The sequence below is a fragment of the Mustela putorius genome, unplaced genomic scaffold, assembly GCF_011764305.1.
Source record: "Mustela putorius furo isolate JIRA1106 unplaced genomic scaffold, ASM1176430v1.1 tig00000596_pilon_pilon_pilon, whole genome shotgun sequence".
Classification (NCBI taxonomy): Eukaryota; Metazoa; Chordata; class Mammalia; order Carnivora; family Mustelidae; genus Mustela; species Mustela putorius.
This window is the reverse complement of record NW_025421428.1, coordinates 13,181,798-13,202,551: the sequence shown is the minus strand read 5'-3', so window position 1 is coordinate 13,202,551 and position 20,754 is coordinate 13,181,798. Positions and strand designations below refer to the sequence as shown.

General features: G+C 49.7%; 1 protein-coding gene across 2 annotated transcripts; it reads right to left on the bottom strand.

Moving 5' to 3' along the window:
- Nucleotides 1-1,551: 1,551 nt before the first annotated feature.
- On the bottom strand, nucleotides 1,552-20,739 carry GTF3C4 (general transcription factor IIIC subunit 4). Of its 2 annotated transcripts, none has more exons than XM_004757062.3 (5): nucleotides 19,805-20,738; nucleotides 10,977-12,788; nucleotides 7,850-7,980; nucleotides 4,323-4,411; nucleotides 1,552-3,587 (listed from the first exon to the last, which is right to left on the bottom strand). In XM_004757062.3, exons 1-5 carry the CDS (start codon nucleotides 20,159-20,161, stop codon nucleotides 3,523-3,525), a joined length of 2,454 nt encoding a protein of 817 aa, XP_004757119.1. In that variant the 5' UTR covers nucleotides 20,162-20,738; the 3' UTR covers nucleotides 1,552-3,522. The 2 variants fall into 2 exon arrangements, 1 of the variants encoding a protein (XP_004757119.1); XR_001180211.2 differs by lacking the exon at nucleotides 1,552-3,587 and adding an exon at nucleotides 5,333-5,444 and having other exon boundaries at nucleotides 19,805-20,739.
- Nucleotides 20,740-20,754: the final 15 nt, after the last annotated feature.

The window sequence follows — 20,754 nt, the reverse complement described above, 5'->3', positions numbered from 1 at the left end:
GGTCCTGGGATCGAGCCCTGCATCAGCCTCTCTGCTCGGCAGGGAGCCTGCTTCCCCTTGCTCTCTGCCTACTTGTGAGCTCTCTGTCAAATAAATTTTTTAAAAATCTAAAAAAAAATAAAATAAAAAACCAGGCCAGTTGACTTAGCCAGCATTTCTGTTCGTCAGGAACAACGTTGGCGTGGGGCAGCCGGTAGTGGCAGGGGCTAAACTTTAGCAGACTCTAGCCCCAAAGGCCAGCCAAGAGTTACTCAGCACTCTGCCAGGGAAATAATGAAGAGTCTTGAAGAAAACCGGATATAATTTACCAGGTTAAAAGCCAACACTATTACCATTAGAGAGAAAAATCACTGTGCACGATCGTCTCTTCTAGGAAGGAGACCTACTGTGTGAGGTAATTTTTAGAAAATGTATCACTGATCTACTGCCCTTTCAAACGTGAAATCTGCTAGCTCTGGACGTGTCCTGAAGCCGAGAAAACAAGAGGAAGGGAAATTGAGCGGGCCTCACCAGGACGGAAAAGCACGAGAGAGCAGAGGGGCCAGGGGCGAGCAGGCTGAACAGAGCCCGCAGGCGGGGGCCGAGGTCCGGGCTCAGGGCCGGAGCCGCGGTAACTCACCAAACCGGGCAGCTCCTCTTCAGCTGCGAGGGGAGCTGCCAGGGAGCAGGGGTTTTGTGAAACACGCGTGCGCACCCCCTAACAAGTACCAATAAGCATCGACTTCTGCTTCTTAGCCGACAGCGGCGTAACTACAACAGAAAGTCTCTTTCTATTTAGTTATCCCCCTTTAACGTTCCTTTCACCTAATGAACCCCTGGCACTCGCGAACAGGTCCAACCCACATGCTTCCACGTCGTCTTAGAGAGAAGCAGAAAGATGTCACACTCAGCCACAAGCTTCGCCAGCGGTTCTAATAACTCCTGACACTGAAAAATAATTGGTAGCTTCGGCAGATGTGATAGTAGGTCGAGACGGCTTGAAGAGCGGGTGCCGGGCACAGGAGGGTTTTGGAAGGAGTATCAAGCGTAACAAGCCATCAATTTCTTATCTGGAGTAATGGGGACAAATTAACCCCAGGCAGCGCGCGGGATACAGGTGTGGGTATCAGACGCCCGGAACGCAAGCGTGCAGTAGCTGGAAAGGTCTAATTGCATCCGGTCTTCGCGCCTGGCTCCGGGCAGCGCAGCAACGCGCCCTCCACCATCTCTGCCGCTTCTCACCCAGTGCTTAGGTGACAGCCGAGATAAACCTGAAATCCACCAAACGGATCAGGCACGTTCTAGGAAGCATGGAGGGCAGGACAAGTGTAAGCCAGGAGAGCCAGTGGGCCGGAAGATTCTGGGTGGCACCCCTGCTTTCCCCAAGTCCCACTGACGGGCAAGCAGAAGCTGGCTGTGTGCGCGATGCGGCCATGCACGAGGGGGGCGTGCTGGGGCGGGGGCGGGGGTGGGGGGGCCCTCCCTGCTCCAGGCACGGAATTCAGGCTGAGGTGGTGGGTGGATTTTTGAGTCTGCAGAATGCCTACCCCCGTGCAGAGAGAAGTCACGTTCTAGTAAAACAGTGGCCATGTTTATTCCTACAGAAAATACATAATTCAGGAGACCCTTTTAGTTAACTCCCAAGAGGTCCATCTCCCCCAAAACGTACAACTGCTTTAAATAAAAACTTAATGTAAGTTTTAAATGGCAGCGGCACAAAATTCCCCGTAAGAACAGCTCAAACACTGACCCTGATCAGGAACAAAGAGTAAGTGAAACTAAGCAGCCATGATTATGAAAAACTTCCTTGACATGATCGCCACGTTTACCGCCTGGTCCCCGGGACGTGAGACAGCGACGGGCCATGTGACGTCTGAGCTGTGCAGCTCGCGATCCCCGTGCCGCCTGCTTCTCTTTCTGGAAAACCAATTCAATGTGCGGCCCCCGTATCGGGATCAACACTATCTTGAAATGACTGAGGAGAGAAAGCGAAGCAGGAGACTCCAGCAAAGACAGAATTAAGCACAGGAGACAAGACACAATCTGAACAGGAAACAGAAGCCATTTCAGGGCAGGCCGCTCGGAGGCGCCTCTGAAGGGCTCTGGGGGCCGGTGCCTGTGGCGGGGAGGAGGGGGAGAGATGCAGGGGAGGGGGACCCACAGCGGTCTGCGGTTGTGTGTCTTGTCCACAGAGCAAGTTTTCTAAAGCAAGGATGAGAAGTCCTTCACTGAGGAATCACGACAGAGGCAGGAGTAAGTGTTAGAATAAAGGCGAAATAGCCAGCACGTAAGCGGAGTGAGAATCTCCCATTTTGTACTTCCTTCCTACGTCCCAGAAGGACGCACCATTTCCACACGTGGGCAGCACAGTCCTGTTGCTTAGCACCGAGCTCTAGGACGCTATTTTCGCAATCCAAGAACACTGTAATTCCCGAATGTCCATTTTTAATTTTAGATTTTAAGACCAATTAATGTCTAACGTCTCTGAACAGCCCACAGGAAAAGAGCTACATTCTAAGTATCAGGGACCCTTGCGGGGAAGAAATTCCTGGGCGCTTCTCCACGGAGCTGCCGGTGGCACTGGAGCACGAGCACCCGCACGCCGGGGCTGCCCGTCGCTTTCTGCAAGTTTTCTGAAAGTCTCTAGATGGCCTGCAGGTTCTTATAGCGGATACAACTGAAATGTCTGGACACATCAACATTAAAAACACTAGAAGTTTAAAGGAGAAAATATTCTTTTTCTTCTGTATACAAATATCTCATCTGGGCTACGACAGTCAGGAGCAGGAAGGTGAGAGCGCGGAGAGGAATCCCCGACCTCCCTGACAGGGCAAGGAGTCAGCACTGGAGATCCAATCACGTGGGAGCTCATCAAAAATAAGTCACCATTATCTACTTACAGGAATCACCTGATCTTTTGACACATTAAAACCAACTTTAGTCTTGGCCTCGACCTCTTAAAAATACCGTTTTATGAACACGTTTTCAGTACGCAGCAGAGACGAGCCTCCGTGGGATACAGATCTGTGGCTGTTCGTGGGAACAAAGGATCGGGGTCAAGCGCCGTTTCGGACACGCGCTGTGTCTGCTGGCGCACGACCGCCCGGGCCCGTGACCCACGCTCTGCGGAGCCGCGGGCAGTTCCAGTCCAAGGCAGGCATCAAAGCCCAACTCGGTCCAGCAGGGCCCTTACCCCTACTCTCCAGAAGAGATCATTCTGTTCCCAGAGATGACAGGGCATTCTTTCTGTTCAGGTTGCTTCAGTCAAAACACTTGAAAAGAAAGTGTTCCTCCCCGGGGGAGGAGTGGGGGGCTAGCGCTCCGCTCACAATGACTTACAATCTCTGCGTTCGGTCGTTTCAGAGATACCCCCTAGTCCCTGGAGACGAGACGGGACTTCAGAAAGGAGTTCCCAGGCCCTGTCTCCGCTCCCGAGGAGGCCGGCCCACGCGCAGGCCGGGCTCAGCCAGCACATCCCACGTCCTCAGCCTGAGGGGGTTTTCCGCCACGCAGCGCGCCCGTCCCGGCTCCCACCGCCGCCGCTCAGAAGACCGGAGAATCGCAGAAAGGGCAGGGGCTCTGCAGTAGCCTCTTAATCCAGTCAGGATCTGCGAGAGAGAGACAAGCAGTACCCAGCGTGAGCTTCAGAGAGGGCAGGCGGCCGGGCTGCCGAGCCCGTGTTCTCAGACACGCCTCACTCCCGCGCTCCCGAGAGGCTGGAAGAAAGCGCACTGCGCACAGCTACGTGTGTGGGGACATTTTCATGCCTCTGCGAGGGGATGGGAACGCAAGGACCACGAGCGAGGGATTCACAAAGCTCCGTTTCTTTGGCTGAAAGGACTGAGCTTCGTTCCGAGGAGACATCCTTCCTATGCTGTTAATGTGCAAATCCCCTTTGATAAAATGACAGTAACGGTCCTTTTCTAGATGCGTGACTCGGACAGGCGCGACCGTACTGGGGCAACACCTTCTCCCGGTCCTGAAAAACCTGAAAAACCCCAGCGTGGCTACTGAAGAATGACTCCAGGTGTGTATGTGGACACTCTGCCTTAGCGACTTGTGTCTTTGTGTACCCTACCATCTGCAGACCTCCCATCCAAATATAACCTCTATCTGCCATCTAAAACAAGCTCTGGCATTTTCTTGAACGGACGCTCTGTCTGCAGGGACAGACGAGCCCACTGCCGCCCTCCTCATGCGCTGAAATGCACGCGACCTGCTCCAGTTCTCATCTTTCAATGAGTCGTTGCTTCCTGACCATCCCGTCGAGAGCGGAGCGAGCCTGCCGCCCCGCACGGCCGTAGGCAAGGCCAGGCGAAGCCCGAGGCTGGGGAAGCACTCACCGTCCGGAGCCGGATGACGAGCAATGCTGTCGTGGAGCAAACACCTTCTGTATATCAAGCTCTGGCACGACTGGTAGGTTAAAAAGCACCTGAGAGAAGACAGACGCTATCATCAGGAGGAAGCCACGGACGATGGTACCGTCAACCCGCACACTAACCAGGAAAGCACAGAAAGAGTTCTCAAGCCTGTGGCAACCGCATATCCCTCTGCACAAAGCTGGCCAGACTCGCCCACATTTAGCAAGGGTCTGCATGCTGAACCAGGAGATAGAAAGCTTCCAATCCAGTCGGGGCAGCTTCTTTTTGGCCAATTGCAAGTCTGAGAAAGAGTTTATTCTGTCCATACTTTGAATTTTTAACATGTTAAAAAAGATGAACATGTATTATATGGAAAATTATTCTTGTATGTGATTTTTAAGATTAGGTGAAAGCACTATCTTTAAGAATCTGACAGTACAGTGGGGAAAACCTGAAAGATACAAAATTAATGGTGCAAAAAACGAGATGGGACATGAACAAATGTTCACAGGCTCAGTTCTATGCTGTGACCACTCCCTGAGCATCCACCGGGACCAGGCTAGTGAGGGAAGGGGAGACGCCAGGCGATGGCAGAGTGCACGGTGGGTTGTGGAGGTAAGGCTTCCCAACAGATCAGTTCTTCAGCTGAGTAACTAAGGAGCAGAGAAACACAGAGAGGAAGGGGGTGAGGGGAAAGAGTGCAAGTAGGGGGACCTCGAGAAAAGACTTGGGTATTACAGGAAGAAAGGCTACACCAGAGTGAGAGCAAGCACCCATTCTCCCATGGAGAAATTACACTGAGACCTTCCAGCATTAACTCCATCCAGCAAATGTGAAGATAATTTCTGTGGAAGAACCCATCGAGAGACAATGGTGCACCGTGGTGACACATGTGAACTCTGGAGCCCGACTGCCAGGCTCTCAGCGCTGCGGTCACCAGCTGGATGACCCTGGGCAAATTATTCATGTCCCCCAGGCCCCCCTTTCCTCACCTGTAAAAACAAACGACTGCAGTGCCCCCATGCATGCTTGCTGTGCTCAACAGATGTTAGGTGTTACTACTACAAGCCTACTACTATTACAAACTTGCTTCCCATTCGTCCCCTAAAAATCAAATTAGAAAAAAGCATAAGAACACAGTAAAATTCCGAAGAAATCCAAGTATCTATCAACAAGGAAGTAAATAACAGAACGTCTGTACTGGGAAACCCTCTACAGCCACTGGAAATGGGGTCTAGGGGCGCTTGGGTGACTCGGTTGAGTCCGACTTGATTTTGGCTCAGGTCATGATCTTGGGCTCATGGAGCCCAGCCCTGCATCGGCTCCACGCTCAGCAGGCAGCCTGCTTGAGATGCTCTCTCTCTCCCTCTGCCCCCTGACCCTGCTCACACCAGCCCCCTCTAAAGTAGACCTATCTTAAAAAAAAAAAAAAAAAAAAAAAAAAAAAAAGGATCTACGTAGTAATGTGAAAAAAATGTCCACAATATTTTGAGAAGAGAATTGTCAGGTTGATAAGATAGGATGTGCAGCAGGATGCCTGGGTGGCTCTTGATTCCGGCTCAGGTCATGATCTCAGGGTCCTGAGGCTCTGCACACAGCACAAAGTCTGCCTGAGGACTCCCTCTCTCTCTCCCCCCACCCCCCCCCACCTCTCCTCCTGCTCACATGCTCACTCCCTCTTTCGAATAAATACATCTTCAAAAAAAGGAAAAGATGAAGTGTAGCACAATCCTGTTTCTGTTAAAAATAAATTAAAAAAATTAAATGGGTGGGGGCGCCGGGGTGGTGCAGTCGGCTGGGCGTCCAGCTCTTGGTTTTGGCTCAGGTTGTGATCTCAAGGGCGTGACACCGAGCTGCGTCTGCTGGGGCTTCTCTCTCCCTCACCCCTCCCCACTGAGAGCACACATTCTTAAATAAATAAATAATTTTAAAAGATTAAATGGGTGCCTACCATGGACCAGGCATTGTTCTAGGAACAGCTGTGGACAAAACAAGCTTCTCTGTCCTCATGGAGCTTTCTACTCCAGAGGAGGGGGAGAACCAGGAAGTAAAGCATCATGTGAAGTGGTGATGGCCACTTGGGAGGCCAATATGGCAAGGAAGAGCAACTCGAAACACTAGGGCACGCCAGGGGGTGCTGGCAGGGCACGCCGGGGGGTGCTACAGTGCTGGCAGTGTGGCCACGAAGGCAGGCTAACTGATAAAGGGGCACTTGAGGAAGCCATGCGGCCACCCGCTGGGACAGCAATCCAGGCGGACACCCTGAAGTAGGAGAGGCGCCTTGTACACGTGTGGAACCATGAGGCCGGTACGTGGAGAGTGACGTAAGCAAGGCGGGGAAACGGGAGATGAGGTGAGCGCGGGGCCGGGTTGTGCAGCTCTGATCACTAAAGGGATTCGGGCTTTTACTCCTCAGGAATGGGCGGCCTCCGGAGCGTTCTGAGCAGAGAGGGGTGGAGTGGGTGAATCTTAGCAGGCTTCGCAGCCGTGGCCACGCGGCACCCGGGCTGGAGGGCAAGGGAGGCAGCGGGAACCCCTGTGGGGAGGGAACCACAGAAATCTGGGCGAGAGTGTCTCACGCGAGGACTACAGAGGTGGAGGCAGTGAGGAAAGGCTGGATTCGCATCTGAAACCCCTCTGAATCTTCCAAGCAGAGACCGTGAACAGGGGACCGGCAGAAAAGCAGACGGTCCACGACTGCCAAGGAGTGTTGACAAAAGAGAAGCAGGTCCACAATGGACATCAAGGAGACGGGAGAGAATCAGGAAAGACAATGGAGAAAGAGGCAGAAGCGAGGGGAAAGCCGGGGGGACTGCGTGTGGGAAAGCCAGGAGATGAAGAGGCTGCGGGGAGGAAGGGGGAGCAACCGCGGTGTCAACGCAGCTCCCGGGTCTCTAAAACCCGAGCACACTGAGCTGCCCTCTTACCGTGACACGGGACGGTAAGAGAAGGAAGACCTCCACCTTCAGTATAAAGTTAAACCAAAAGAAGTGCATTCGCTCTTCTTTTGTATTCCATTAGCTTAAATAGGTACTACTTTTGTAGCAATTTTTAAAAATTTAATGCTACTTCAAAGGAAAACAGTATTATCAAAATAAAGAAATCCCTCTTGGAGCACCTGGGTGGCTCAGGTGGTTAAGCCTTGGTCTTCAGCTCGGGTCCTGATCTCAGGGCCCTAGGATCAGGCCCCACATTGAGCTCTCTGCTCAGTGGGGAGTCTGCTTTTCTCTCTTCCCGTTCATGATCTCTCTCTCTCTCTCTCAAATAAAATCTTAAAAATAAAAACAAAACCAAAAAAACACCCTATCTCAAGCAGTAAAAAAAAATCCTCTACAAGAGTGTCCTGCCTAACTCAGACTGATAAAGTCTACATCTTGTTTTCTAACAGCGGCGTTTCTCCAACCCAGTGGCACAGGCACATTATTCTGGACACACACTACCCAGGGGCTTGCACTATACAAAAGTGGACAATGAGCGAAAACACGGCTGGCTTACAGCGAACGGCTTACCGGAGCCAAATGTGGCCGTTGGAGCAGACTGCCTGCTTGCGGTCTGTGAACGGCAAAATCTCTCTGCACAGACTGCAGTGCTCAGGGAAAGTCTGTTTGTTCATCTTCTTTGAGATGTGTCCGATCAGCACCTAGTGGGACAAAGCAGTAGCAACACTGAGCGGCGCTGAGTGCGAGGCTTCGCAGAAGCAGACCGGGGGACGACAGAGAACGCGGTGCGACCCCGGGCTCGGAGGCCTGCATTTCCACGCGGGCTGGTCATACTGTCTGGAAGCAGCTAAGCTAGACCCTCACCGTGGGTGGACCGGCTGAGGAGGATAGATTCATTTGGTGACCCTGTGACAACAGGGTGAACCCCAACAACTAAAGAAAAAACTACTGAAAACAAAAACCTTATCACTTGCCTTGTTTTAGCAGCTCCTGAAACACGGAGTTCAGAGTTCTACTGGAAGACCAAGTAGTTAGGTCTTCTGTAACGTGACTTTAAGAAGGAAAAGCATCATCTCTATGGGCCAAGTATTATGTGAAATTCTAACTTTGTAGAATTGTACAAACGTCCATTCTTATACAAAATTGTACAAAATACAAAATGCTTATTCTAAGACAGGCTTGCAAATATAACCAGGATTTTGAAAGATAATTCCCCTTTCTGCCAGCCCCAGGACCCGTGAGCAACCTAGTCCAGCAGCCCGCAGCTCGTGGTCCACTGAGCCCCATCGCAGAGGCAGGGTGGGCCCCGCTATGGCCCTGGGACTGGCAGAGAGAGAGGCCGACAGGGCAGGCTCTAGACCCTGGCCCTACTTCAGAATCGCTATTCTCTGCCTTGATTATTAGGATTATACCACTTTAAAAATGGAAGTCTAAAACACGCTGCTCTATTTCATTATTTGGTTGAAAAAACCTTCACTGGCTATGTCATTCGAAGGTACGGGGTACACCAAGCCTTAAGGACTCTCATCTTACGAGGAGACAACGTCCTTCGACGTTTTTAAACCATTTATACGTAAGTTCTCGCAGAGGAACTCTCTGCTTCAACCATTCACTGAAATTAGTTCACTGAAGTTTTGAGGGTTTCTTAATAGCTCAACACGAGTGTCTTAACTACGCTGTATATAATTTACAAACTTAAAGCCCACTGGCTTTGGCCTTCTGTTTTTTCAGCCTTAAGAGTTCTAATCAATGATCCTTCCAGCAGGGACCACCACACTCCCTTCTCTTCCAGAGAGCCCAAATATCCTGGTACCGGTGCCATGGCAAAATCTGCTTAGAACTGCTCTAAGAGAGACGCGCTCCAACTTTACATGAGGAAGAACCGCTTCTAGGTGCTCTCACCAGCCTCGCCCAGCAGGCCCTCCTGTGTCAGAGCAACTCACACATCCCCAAAGGGGATGTCTCCCCAAAGGAGACATTCCTTCCAACACAGCAAATACTGGTTCTTGGGGGGACAAAAATTCTTACCCTTTTTATGCAGAAAGTACATTTAGGCAGTATCTACCACAAATATATACAAAATATAGCTGTGGAACTATTAAAATGTCACAGGCAGGAACAATTACGAAAAAAAGGTCTAAAAAGGCCGGGCGGGGGGGTGGTGGCGGCGGTAATAAACACCGCTGGTCTAACGGCACTGACACACCAGGCAGTGTGAGAATCTCACAAACAGTGCGTAATCACTAGTATGTCAGTGCACTAGGTGTGGAAAGGTTCATTTCGTGCACATGGTGGGATTTTTTTGACATGAAATGCAGTGTTTCTACTCCAAACTCGGTTCTATCGATAAGCAGAGGCATCATCTTCCCTTCTTCAAACTGGCTCTGCTGGAGCCTCGGGACTGCTGGCCGTCCCCGCATTCACGCCACACGTGGACAACTGCCTAAGCTGTCACCGCCAACTCGCACCTCCTATTTCCTAAAATGTTTTGTCAGTCTTTCACAGCCTCTTGTGATACTCCCTCTAGGTCCTGTGAACCAGTGATCGCCAGGAAACTTTTCACAATGGTCTGCTGTGTGTGGTCTGCACAATTCGAGACCACAATGAAACAATTTTTAAAAGCTTTCAAAGATGGAAAATTAGTTACATGAAAATCTCCTGTGTGTAATGATTTCAGGGGTGGGGACACACACACACACACACTTTCCAATAAGAAAATGCAACAAGGAATTTGTGAGTGGTTTAATTTAGGCAAGAAGATATTTTCATTTTAGTGCCTTCAATTTTAAGCAAGACTTTAGGCAGTGAGAATAAGTGTCAATCTTAACAGTAGTAAGGAACACAGGCTTTTGTGGTTTTGAATATTTTAGTATAAAATAAAGTATGTTCCTTGAAACAAGTTCTTCAGGATTTTGTTGTTGTTGTTGTTGGTGTTCTGGAGAATTTTAGCGGCTGTTCGTTCACAAAGAAAGGTTCCCTGATACCAGGATAACAATGAGCTACATAAAGTTAAGTGGTTTCTTTTCCACAGGAATTCTCAGAATCCTTAGAAGGATAAGGTGCACTGGGACCCTCTAAGAGGTGGACGGAGTGTTATGGCATTTCCTCAAGCTTGGAACCCTGGTGTTCTATCAGGGAACTTGAATTCTGTGGAATACATTTTGGATAAGACTCTAAGATGCTTATAAATCAAGATCAAGATTATGCCCAGTTTTTGTAAAAATAAACATTGTGAGTAATCATTTGCTTCCTTGAACACGCCCTCCCTGACTGTATCAAAGATCTCAAGTCCTCCCAAGTGTCACCAATCCCTGTGCTGTCGCCAGTGCTGACCCCCAGACCCCCAGAACCTGTGCAAACAGGAAGGAAAGAAAGCAGGGTGTCACTCTTCCCCTGCTGTGACCGCCCAGTCACATACTACTCGCTAACTGAAGCCTCGGCCAGCTCATCCCGGGCCTGGGGATCTCGGCCCGCCCACAAGTCTTGCCTGTCAGTGAAGGCTGTGGTGACTGGAAGTATTTCCTGTGTGATCTGAATGTGTCCCCTGCATTAATCCGTGTTCTCTATTTATTCTCCTGCACCTCATGCCAACCAACTACCTACAAAACATCAAAGCGAATGCCACGTAGACCATTTCTCCCTCATGAAGAAAGCAGATCTTTTGCGGTTTTAGCATTTCTGCTGAGAAAACACCTACCCGTGCCGTTCGGTCATCACATTCCTCGTCAGACATCAGGAAGTTACAGAGGCCCCGAGTGGGGATGCTAGTGTTTTCTGTGATCCAGGTATGCAGGTACACCTCCCCTAAGACTCGCTTCATGTGCTCCCTGGTCAAGTGCATTTCCACAGCTTCGATCTTCCCTTGGATCTCCAGGAGCTTCTCTTCCATCGGCTCGCGGCCCCCGGCATCTCCAGCCTGGGTCAGGGAGTCGTCGGCGGGGTCCTCCGCGTCGCCCTCTCTGCCCTGCCGGTTCGCCTGCTTGGAAGACGTGCCTTCCTCCTGCTGCTCTTCCTCGGCATTGCCCATCCCAGGGGAGTCAACCAATGAGATTTTGGAGTCCTCGTGGGTGGGTTTCCATAATGCTTCTGAAGGGGTTTTCTGCATGGACTGATATAAAATCCTCAGGAGGAAGAGTTTGAAACGCCAAAAATAGGTGGCTCCGCTGCTTTCAATCTTTTTTTCCAAAGCTTCTTGTAAAAACTGAGGGATATGTTTATCCTTTAAAATCTTCCAGCGCACAAGGTCTATTAAATCCACCTGCTTGAAGAGATTTTGAACGGAAGATTCCAAGAGCTGAGCAGCTGCCTCTTCAAAGGTTTTGAGAGTAACAAACTGGACCTGGTGGTTCTTGTTCACGGGGTGGAGGCCGTTGACCATGCCCTCGGTGGTGATGACAGCCAGGTATGCGCCGCAGGGGCTCACTGCTATCCCGTGTGTCCTCACCGAGCCGAACACATCCGAGAGTTTAATTAACTGGTGTTCAAACTTTAATGCGACATCGGTGAAAATGGGAATCAGCTGCCTCACCTTCCCGTCGCTGGAACAGGTATATACGGTTCCATTCTGCTTGTCTGCAGTCATGGAGACAATCGGCAGTGAGTGAAGGCCTGTGACGTGGGAATTGTGGACGTTGAGACCTGCTTTGGAGATCAGGAGAAGACACCAAAACACGTAGGATCCCCGTGCAGCCACCACTAAGCTACAGCTGCACTTCTGGTACGGGTGGTAAAGTGGAACACATTTAATGCTGTGCACGGGCAACTGGTCCATTTCTTTCCACAAGACAACGGGCTGCCTTAAGGTGAAATAGCCTTTAACTGCTTTGAGATTGACAGGAAGAATTTTTACAGGTCCAAAAGCACTCCCCACAATAAGGCCGCTCATTTTCCGATTATTGTGCTCATATTCCCACCAAAACAAAACACTAGGAGAGTTGATCCCTGACTCAATCGTGTTGCACGAAGAGATGGATTCCTTCCCTACAAAGGGCAGCTGAAACTGCCACACAGCAATGTTACCGTTCTCGAAGAGGACTGCCAGGAGCACACTGCCCACATCCCGGCACTCGTTGTTATGCTTGACCTGCTGCGTGGTACAGATGCCCGACCACTCCATCCGGACTGGGGTCTGCATGCTGTGCCTCCTCTGAAACTCCGCGAAGTCCCCGAGATTCCCCTCTGGAGCCTCACTTTTAGAGAGCCTGTAACTGGTCTCATAGAGTCGTTCTCCATAAATCTCAGTCAGATCAACCAGCTGGACCCACTGCAGTCTGTTGAGGTTCGCCTGGATGGTCAGGCGGTTGTCCATGGTCAGTGCTGCCAAGAGGCACCGGCCGTTTGCATCGCAACCCATGGGGGACCAGCTGGTATACTTGAATCCTCTCATCGGTGGCAAGGCCTTCCCCTCAGGGTTGAACACCCTATCCAACATGAAAGTCTGACTGACTGTGGGGTCTTTGGAAGTGGCAAATTTCTCCTTACACTCAGCAACCTCTGCTTTTGAGCCAACCTGAAACAAAGAGATACAAAAACTCTCAGATAAATACTGCACTCTAGGAGGAATACATGGACATTACTTAGGTACTAACTGATTAATCAGTTTTAACTGGGCCACATTAATATACACAGAATTTTGTATCAATTCCGTTAATTTTGAAAGACATACATTTAAAAGATCAAGTACATGTCTGAAAGGAAACAGGTACTTACTGGGAAAGTAAAAATTTTCTCAAGGATTAGAATACATGTCGCCATTATTGAAAGCCTGGCTCCCACACTCTTCTTAGAACTGCCACGAACAGCAGCCGTCACAGGGACGTACTTGATCCCTAAGTCAACACAGCACTTCGCTGACCTAGTCCTAAAGCCATAGATACGTGACATATTCATGAAAACACACCTCCGCATACATCGTTGATACAACTGGGTATCTGGGTTTTTACAACGTCTTTGTGCTACAAATGTCAGTTTTAAGTCTCTATTTAAAATTTCACTTAGGGATCATGCTGAAAGGCCACTTCCAACTGCTCTGTCTGCTGCTTCCATAGAATAACGTCCACTCCGATTAAACCACTTGCCATTCCTTGAGTACTCCGTCCTCGGCCTCCCGTGGCCCCTAGTCTGGGGTGCTGCTCTCCTGTCTAAATCCCATCCGTCCTACCAGACCTAATCCTCTCTCTGAAGCCTTCGGAGATCTTTCTGGCTTTCTCCCATTTCTCCTTCTCCAATTCTGTGCCACATACCAGCACGGCTGTTTATTTAGTGCCTGGTTGTATGATGGCAAGCTCTTCAAAGGAATTTTAAAGGAACATTAATGACAAAGGAAGAGACAAATGACCAAAAAACAGTGATCTGGAGCCAGGAAGACTAAAGCCAAAATAAAGCGTAAGTCAACTGAACCATGTCTTCTGAGATGTGCAAAGCAGGAAGAGAAAAACACTTGACCCTACTGTCCTTAGGGAAATTGACCCAGAGCAAGAAAGCAGAATCATTCAGATTTAGTGACAATCTCCTTTTATGTAGAAGCTGATCTTCAAACTGGAAAGGGTAGTTATTACACAATTACAAAGGAATTCAAGCCTAAGACATATATGGATATAATAAAAATCACGTTAAATGAGTTTAAGTCCCCAAGCCCAGAGGAATTACACTCTAGGACACACAGGATAAACCTGGAAGATACTGAACTCCAAATGACTGACGAGTCTTTGATAAAGCTTGGATAACTGGAAATGTGTCAGAAAACCAGAGTACAAGAAACACTTTTAAAATATCTCCTAAATGAAAAATAGGTAACAAATACTACAGACCATAAAACCTGCTAGGGAATAAAATCCCTCAGTTGTTAACAAAAGAAAGGTTTGTGAGGCGCCTGGGTCGCTCAGTTGGTTAGGTGTTTGACTCTTAGTTTGGGCTCAGGTCATGATCTCCGGGCTGTAGGATGGAGCCCTGTGCTAGGCTCTGTGCTCAGCGGGGAGTCTGCTTGGGATTCTCTCTCCCTCTCCCTGCTCCCTCATGATCGCATATGCTTTCTCTTTCTCTCTCTCTCTCAAGTAATTATCTTTTTTTAAAATAAAGATTGACTTATTTGAGAGAGAGAGCGCATGCACAAGCGAAGCCGGTTCAAGCAGGGGTGGGGGGATTCAGTGGGAAAGAGAGACACAGACTCCCACTGAGTAGGAGCCAAGACGCCAGGCTGGATCCCAGAATCATGACCTGAGCCGAAGACAGATGCCTAACTGACAGAGGCACCCAGATGCCCCTAAACAAATAAATCTTCAAACAAACAAACAAACAAAAAAAGTTTGTGCAGACAGACGTGATCATTAAAAACCAGCATAGGATAACTGGAAAAATCTAATCTTATTCTCTTTTCTGCTGGAATTGCTAAATGACATAAGTAGTACAGAAAGGTAGATATAAAGGTATCCAACAAATGAGTCATATGACTAACTTTTCCTAAACTGTGTTACATAGAACAAAAGAGTTCTGTGGCCACCTAAGTCTTGGGAACATCGTAAGTTACACATCATTTCTCCGTGAAGGCTCTCAGGAGCACATTAAATGCCTTGGCCAGGGAGCTTCTGACTTAACCAGTTTTCCAAACATTTTAAATTTTTATTTATTTTTAAAGATTTTATTTACTTATTTGGCAGACAGAGATCACAAGTAGGCAGAGAGGCAGGCAGAGAGAGAGGAAGGGAAGCAGGTTCCCTGCCAAGCAGAGAGCCCGATGCGGGGCTTGATCCCAGAACCCTGGGATCATGACCTGAGCCGAAAGCAGAGGCTTTAACCCACTGAGCCATCCAGGCGCCCCACACCCAAACTTTTTTTTAAACAATAAAACTTTGTCGGGTGGTATCATCCTATATTTTCCTAAAGAATACTCTGAAAATGGTGTCTTAGGCAGTATATTTTGATTTTGAAAGGCATTTAAGATAGCCTCTTAGATACACCTATGGACACGCCAGTGAAATAGACTGGAAATCCCAATTAAACAGAGGTGCAGCTGGCTAGCCTGTTAATAAAATAATGCTAATCAAAGCCCAGAGCTTTGTATGGGTAGATAAAATCTGAAGTATTACACAGAAGCACAGCATAATGACTAAAAATGCCAGACTACCTGGGTTCAAATCCTGGCTCTATCACATATGAGCTCTGTAACCCTGCACAAATTACTTAAACCTTCTGGCCCTAATTTTCTCATTCATAAAAAGAACACAATAATATATGTGTCACAGAGTTAGGAAAGTTAAATAAGTCAATATAAATAAAGCATCTTTTAAGTAGGCTTCATGCCCAACTTGAGACTTGAACTCACCACCCTGAGATCAGAGTCCCTACAGGCTAAGCCGCCCGATACCTGTACAGCATCTATTAATAAGGGTCAGTAGCTGTTAGTGAGGAGGAGAGGGACACTCTCTGGGGATTAAGTACAAGTTAATGAGCCCTAATAAAGTATGTAAAACGCAGAGTAGACATGAAATTGTCCACTAGATAAAGGGTAGATATAAAATCACCAAATCTTAGGACACCGTACACCAAGCAATAATCCTTAGGACAGGTAAATGTACTACAAAGTTACTCTAGGACTAGGAGTAAACTTGACAGGACCTATACCCCAGAACAGCAGCAGAGGATGGCATAAAAGAAACACGTGGTCCTGCTCACTGTAGGAAGAATCCTTGACAGGATAGAGAGAATCTTGGATCTCAACAGCAGGGAAAACCTGAATGGTTTTGTGTAGCAATTGCTGATGTATTAGTTTGAAGGAGTCCAGTGCCCCTCCTTTTAAGTCTCCATGTCACAAAACCAGCCATCAATTAAAACATGTGCTCAGATGGCCAAGGAGTACACTACATAACAGTCCAGTTCCCAGAGGACCACACCCAGCCAGTCATTGAATTACAGACTACTGTTTTCAATTGGCCATTATGACTACTAATAGCTAATTCCTTCGTAAGCACCTAATGAACGGAAATTCACTTGAAGCTATTCTACAGGAAGCTTCTTGAAGGCAGGTGTAAGATTCCAAAGATAGCCAACAGTTATTTAACTTAATGTGGATGGAGTTAATGCTTTCTAACAAGCCTGAAAATTCATGCAGAGTAAACTTAGTCACTCAAATTTTATTAGAATTTGGAATTGTATCCAATTAGATGAGTCACTAAATCAGCAGTCCAATGGGCAGAAAAATTGCAAATTACTCTTAAATCACAATTTTACTGCTTTTCATATCATTCACTTACATCGTTCTCCTTGGTGCCATGTAACTTCGGTGTCCAGGACAGTAACTTGCAAATGGCAGATATTTGAACTACCATGAAACTGCACATTCTCCTGAAATTCATAATCTAAATAATGGGATCCCAGAGCAAAAGCTTCAGAGGGGCTGAGCATCTAGCCTTCTAGCAGGGCCCTACAGTGAACTGATCCAGGCTGCAGAATGGCCGCCCACCTTTCATGTCAGAGCCAAGGCAAGCTGGACAGGACAGAGCTGCTGAAGTCCCTAGGCACTGCCAAGGGTAAAGCCATCAAAGTACTGATACAGACTTCTTTACATTCCTACCACTGCGGCCCTGACTTACCCGACAGAGGCCTCTTTCAGAACTGCAGGGACGGCTCAGCATTCACTCACCAAATGCTCCTAGTCTGGGGAGACTGCAACTGATGGATGGTTTGTGTGACACGCATACCGAAGAACGGTACGCAAGGGGAAGGTGCCACTCATTAACTTCCAAGCGAGCCACTAATTACAAGCGGCATACGAAAGATTTCCTATTACTTATTAGACAGTTGCACAACCAATGAGTCCAGTTTTTATCAGAGTATTATCTTCACATCCACAGCTACAGTACTGATGGAGCCCCTGCTTTCTTCATATCTGCATGACAGAGTTTATCACTTCAAGTATCTACAGGCTGCCCGTGTACTCCCTCAGCCCCTCCCCACCCCTTGTGCACACGCCTTCTTTCTTTCCCTAAAAAAAAAAAAAAAAAAAAAAAAAAAAAAAGTCTAAACAACACAGGTTTTATCATCATCCTTGTATAGACAGGCCTATATTGCTGTGCCAAAGCCCAAATTCGTACCCTCTATTTTAGACTAACCCTGATCATCGTCTTCTGGCCCCCCCAGATTCATATTGCTGAACCATTCCAGGCCAGTCCATGCTCATGAGACTGTTACAGCACCTTTGGGCTTCCTAGACTGAAGCCAACTTCTTCAGACTGACCTTCGGAGTTCCTAAGTTGGCCTCACCTCACTTTCCCTCTCTAGAAGAGATTGTCTGTTGACCCATCATTACTCACACAAACGATAAAGTATGTCTACGACTTAATCACGTATGCGAGTCAGATGGACGCCTCGCTCCTGCTACCCGGATGCTCCTCTGCTCCTCTTACAAGACAAATCCGATGTTCTCTCAGGTCTCCTTCAGATTCACCACCAGGTAACACTCCCTGACTAAGGGTCTCCCCTCATTATTCCTGCCATACTTTAAATTCTCTCTGCTAGGGACGCCTGGGTGGCTCAGTCGGTGAGGCATCCCAACTCTGTTTCAGCTCAGATCATGATCTCAGGGTCGTGGGATTGAGCCCTGCGACAGGTTCTGCACTGAGTACAGAGCCTACTTAAGAGCCTCTCCCTCTCCCTCTGCTCCTTCCCCCACTTGAGAAATCCTCTCTGCTGGGGCACCTGGGTAGCTCAGTCAGTTAAGTGTCTGCCTTTGGCTCGGGTTAGGAGCGAGCCCCAGATCCGTCTCTCTGCTCAGCAGGGAGCCTGATTCTCCCTCTCCCTGTCACTCTGCCTACTTGTGTTCTCTTTCTGTCAAGTAAATAAACAAAATCTTTTAAAAAAATTAAATTGAAAAAAAATTCTCCTTGCTAAATCATTAAATCTGGACCACGTTGGACACACACTTCAAGTTTTCTCTAGGTTGTGTACACACGAACATCCTTAGAAATGGTAAGGCTATTCCTTTTAAGCTACTTTCTTCTGCCTCCATCTGTTTCTCAAGTTCACATTATTAACAATATCTGTCTACCTGATGCGGTTACACTCGAGCCAATTTGTTCATACCTTCTCCAAGAAGATTTTCAGGGTTTAGTCCTATCAGTCTACCAGTGATTTAATGCAACAACAAACTGTTTGTTTAAAACGTTTAAGTGTGAGACGCCTGGGTGGCTCAGTCTGTTCAGTGGCTGCCTTCGGCTCAGGTCATGATCCCAGCGTCCTGGGTTCAAGTCCCACATCGGGCTCCTTGCTCAGCGGGGAGCCTCCTTCTCCCTCTGCCTCTGCCTGCCTCTCTGCCTCCCTGTGCTCTGTCTCTCTGACAAATAAATAAAAATAAAAATCTTAAAAAATAAATAAATGTAAAACGTTTAAGTGTGCTAAAGATATAAAAAGGGGGTGTGGGCTCCCTGCTCCCTACCCACTGCTAATGATTTCATGTCTAAAATGGCAGTGCAGAAAAAGTTTTAAAACCTTCCACTTTCAAATAAATACATTCGCTGGGCGTGGATATACACCTTTACAGTGCTTATCACCACCTGATATTACAGTCGTACTTGTTCATGACTTGCCAAAGAATGTAAGCTCCATGAAGGCAGGCACTTGGCTTGGTACGCTGCTTTATTTCCAGAACCGGTCAGCACCTAGCTCATACACGGTGCTATTCAAGTATCCGGGGAACGAATAAATGCACCCTCCTTATAGATCACATACACGCAAAAAGATTTATAAAGGAGACAGGAAACGTTTTTATACTTTAAAACCATTAATGAAGGATATGACTTACTATCTGGGGAAAAAAAAAATAAATTCGAAGATAGTGATACTAAAACAGTAAAACTAGGCACCGTAAAGTTCTGAAAGCAAACTTGGCTTCTATGAAGCTGAAAACACTAAATGTACACAGAGGCCCTGAAATCCGAGAACCGCATTTATTTCCGAAAGCTTTTCCTTCCATGCCAATCCCAAAGATTTCCCGCCGTGAAAGGAAAACCCTGGAATCCCCGGCTGCTCGAGGCGAGAAGGAACACTCATGCACTCAAGTCGCTAGAGAAGGCCCAGATGGTCTTCTCCAAAGCAGGAGCGGCACGGGAGGAGGGCACGTCACAGTAAACAAAGCCGGACGAGGGCCCAGGGAGTCGGTTCCAAACAATGGGAGCCACCGTAGAGGTGAGGTCTGGGGTTGGGTCAGAGGGGGCGGAGTCTCAGAAGGCACCACCGAGAGTCATCGCAGTGGGGCAGGCGCCGGGGCCAAGCGAGGACCTGGCTCCGACGAAGGCTCGGGGGATACCTGTGTGCGTCGGAAGGGGGTGGGTGGTCCGGAAAACGGGGCGCGAACCGCTGCGAGGTTTTCTGTTTTTAAATTCGGCGACCCCGGCCCTCAGCCCCCCCAGCGCGGGATGCGACGAGGGGACTCCCCGGAATGGGAGGCCAAGACTCCCCAGGGACCGGTAACGCGGCCGCGGGAGGGAGGCAGAAGCACCCCCTGGACCTGCTGGGGTCCGGGGGGTGACTTACTTTGAGGAGGCAGCTGTTGAGGGGAGCGGGCACCGAGGTGCGGTGGATAACCAGGTCCTGGCCCGGGTTGTGCACGTCGCAGATGAGCTCCAGCACAGCGATGCTCCGGGCCGTGGACACCGACACGCGGTGGTCCTCGGACCAGGCCAGCGGCTCTAAGCCGCTCACCGCGTACTGCAGCTTCACGGCCGGCTCCCGCCGACTCACCAGGAACCGGAACGCGGCACTGGGCCCGGGGGCCGCGTCTGCCGCTGGCTCCTTCCCGCCCGCCTCGCCGCCCCCCTCGCCCTCCTCCTCCTCCGGCGGCGCAGGCCCGTCGGCCGCGGGCCCCACCCGGGCCTTGTCGGCCGCGCTCATCTCCTCTCAAGTGCAGAGGCCGGGGTTCCGGGGCGCGCCAACCCCGCGCCGCCGTCCGGTTGCCGCCTCTTGCGCCGCCGCCGCCACCGGGCCCCGGCGCCCTCCGCCGCCGCTTTCTCCCCTCAGGCCCCGAGCGCCGCCGAGCCAGGAAGGACCCCGCCGTTGCTAGGCGACCCAGCCCTGCCAGGTGGCCAAGGCGCTGCCTGTCTAGAAAACGCGCCTCCTCGGTGGGGGGGAGGGGGGACGGAGGAGCGGCCGGGGTGGGCGAGGGGAAGGGGGCCGCGAGGGCTCCCTCTCCGGGCGACCGAGCCCCAGGCCCCTGTGGAGACCTCCCGGGCAAGGAAAGCGCCGAGGCCGCGGTGGCCCGGCAGCAAGCGACGGAAACGGTGGCTGGGCGGCACGCGGCCCCGTGTTTCTAGACGCACTCGGAGAACTTCACCAGCACCAACTCCGGGGCTGGGTGTCCTGTGGCATCGCCCGCCGCGGGGCGGGCCGCGAGGGGCGCCGAGCGGAGCGGCCACCCCGTCCCGAGTCCCCGGCGCCGTGGCCCCTGGGCCCTTAGGGACCCGGAAGGGGCGCGGCCGCAGGAGCGG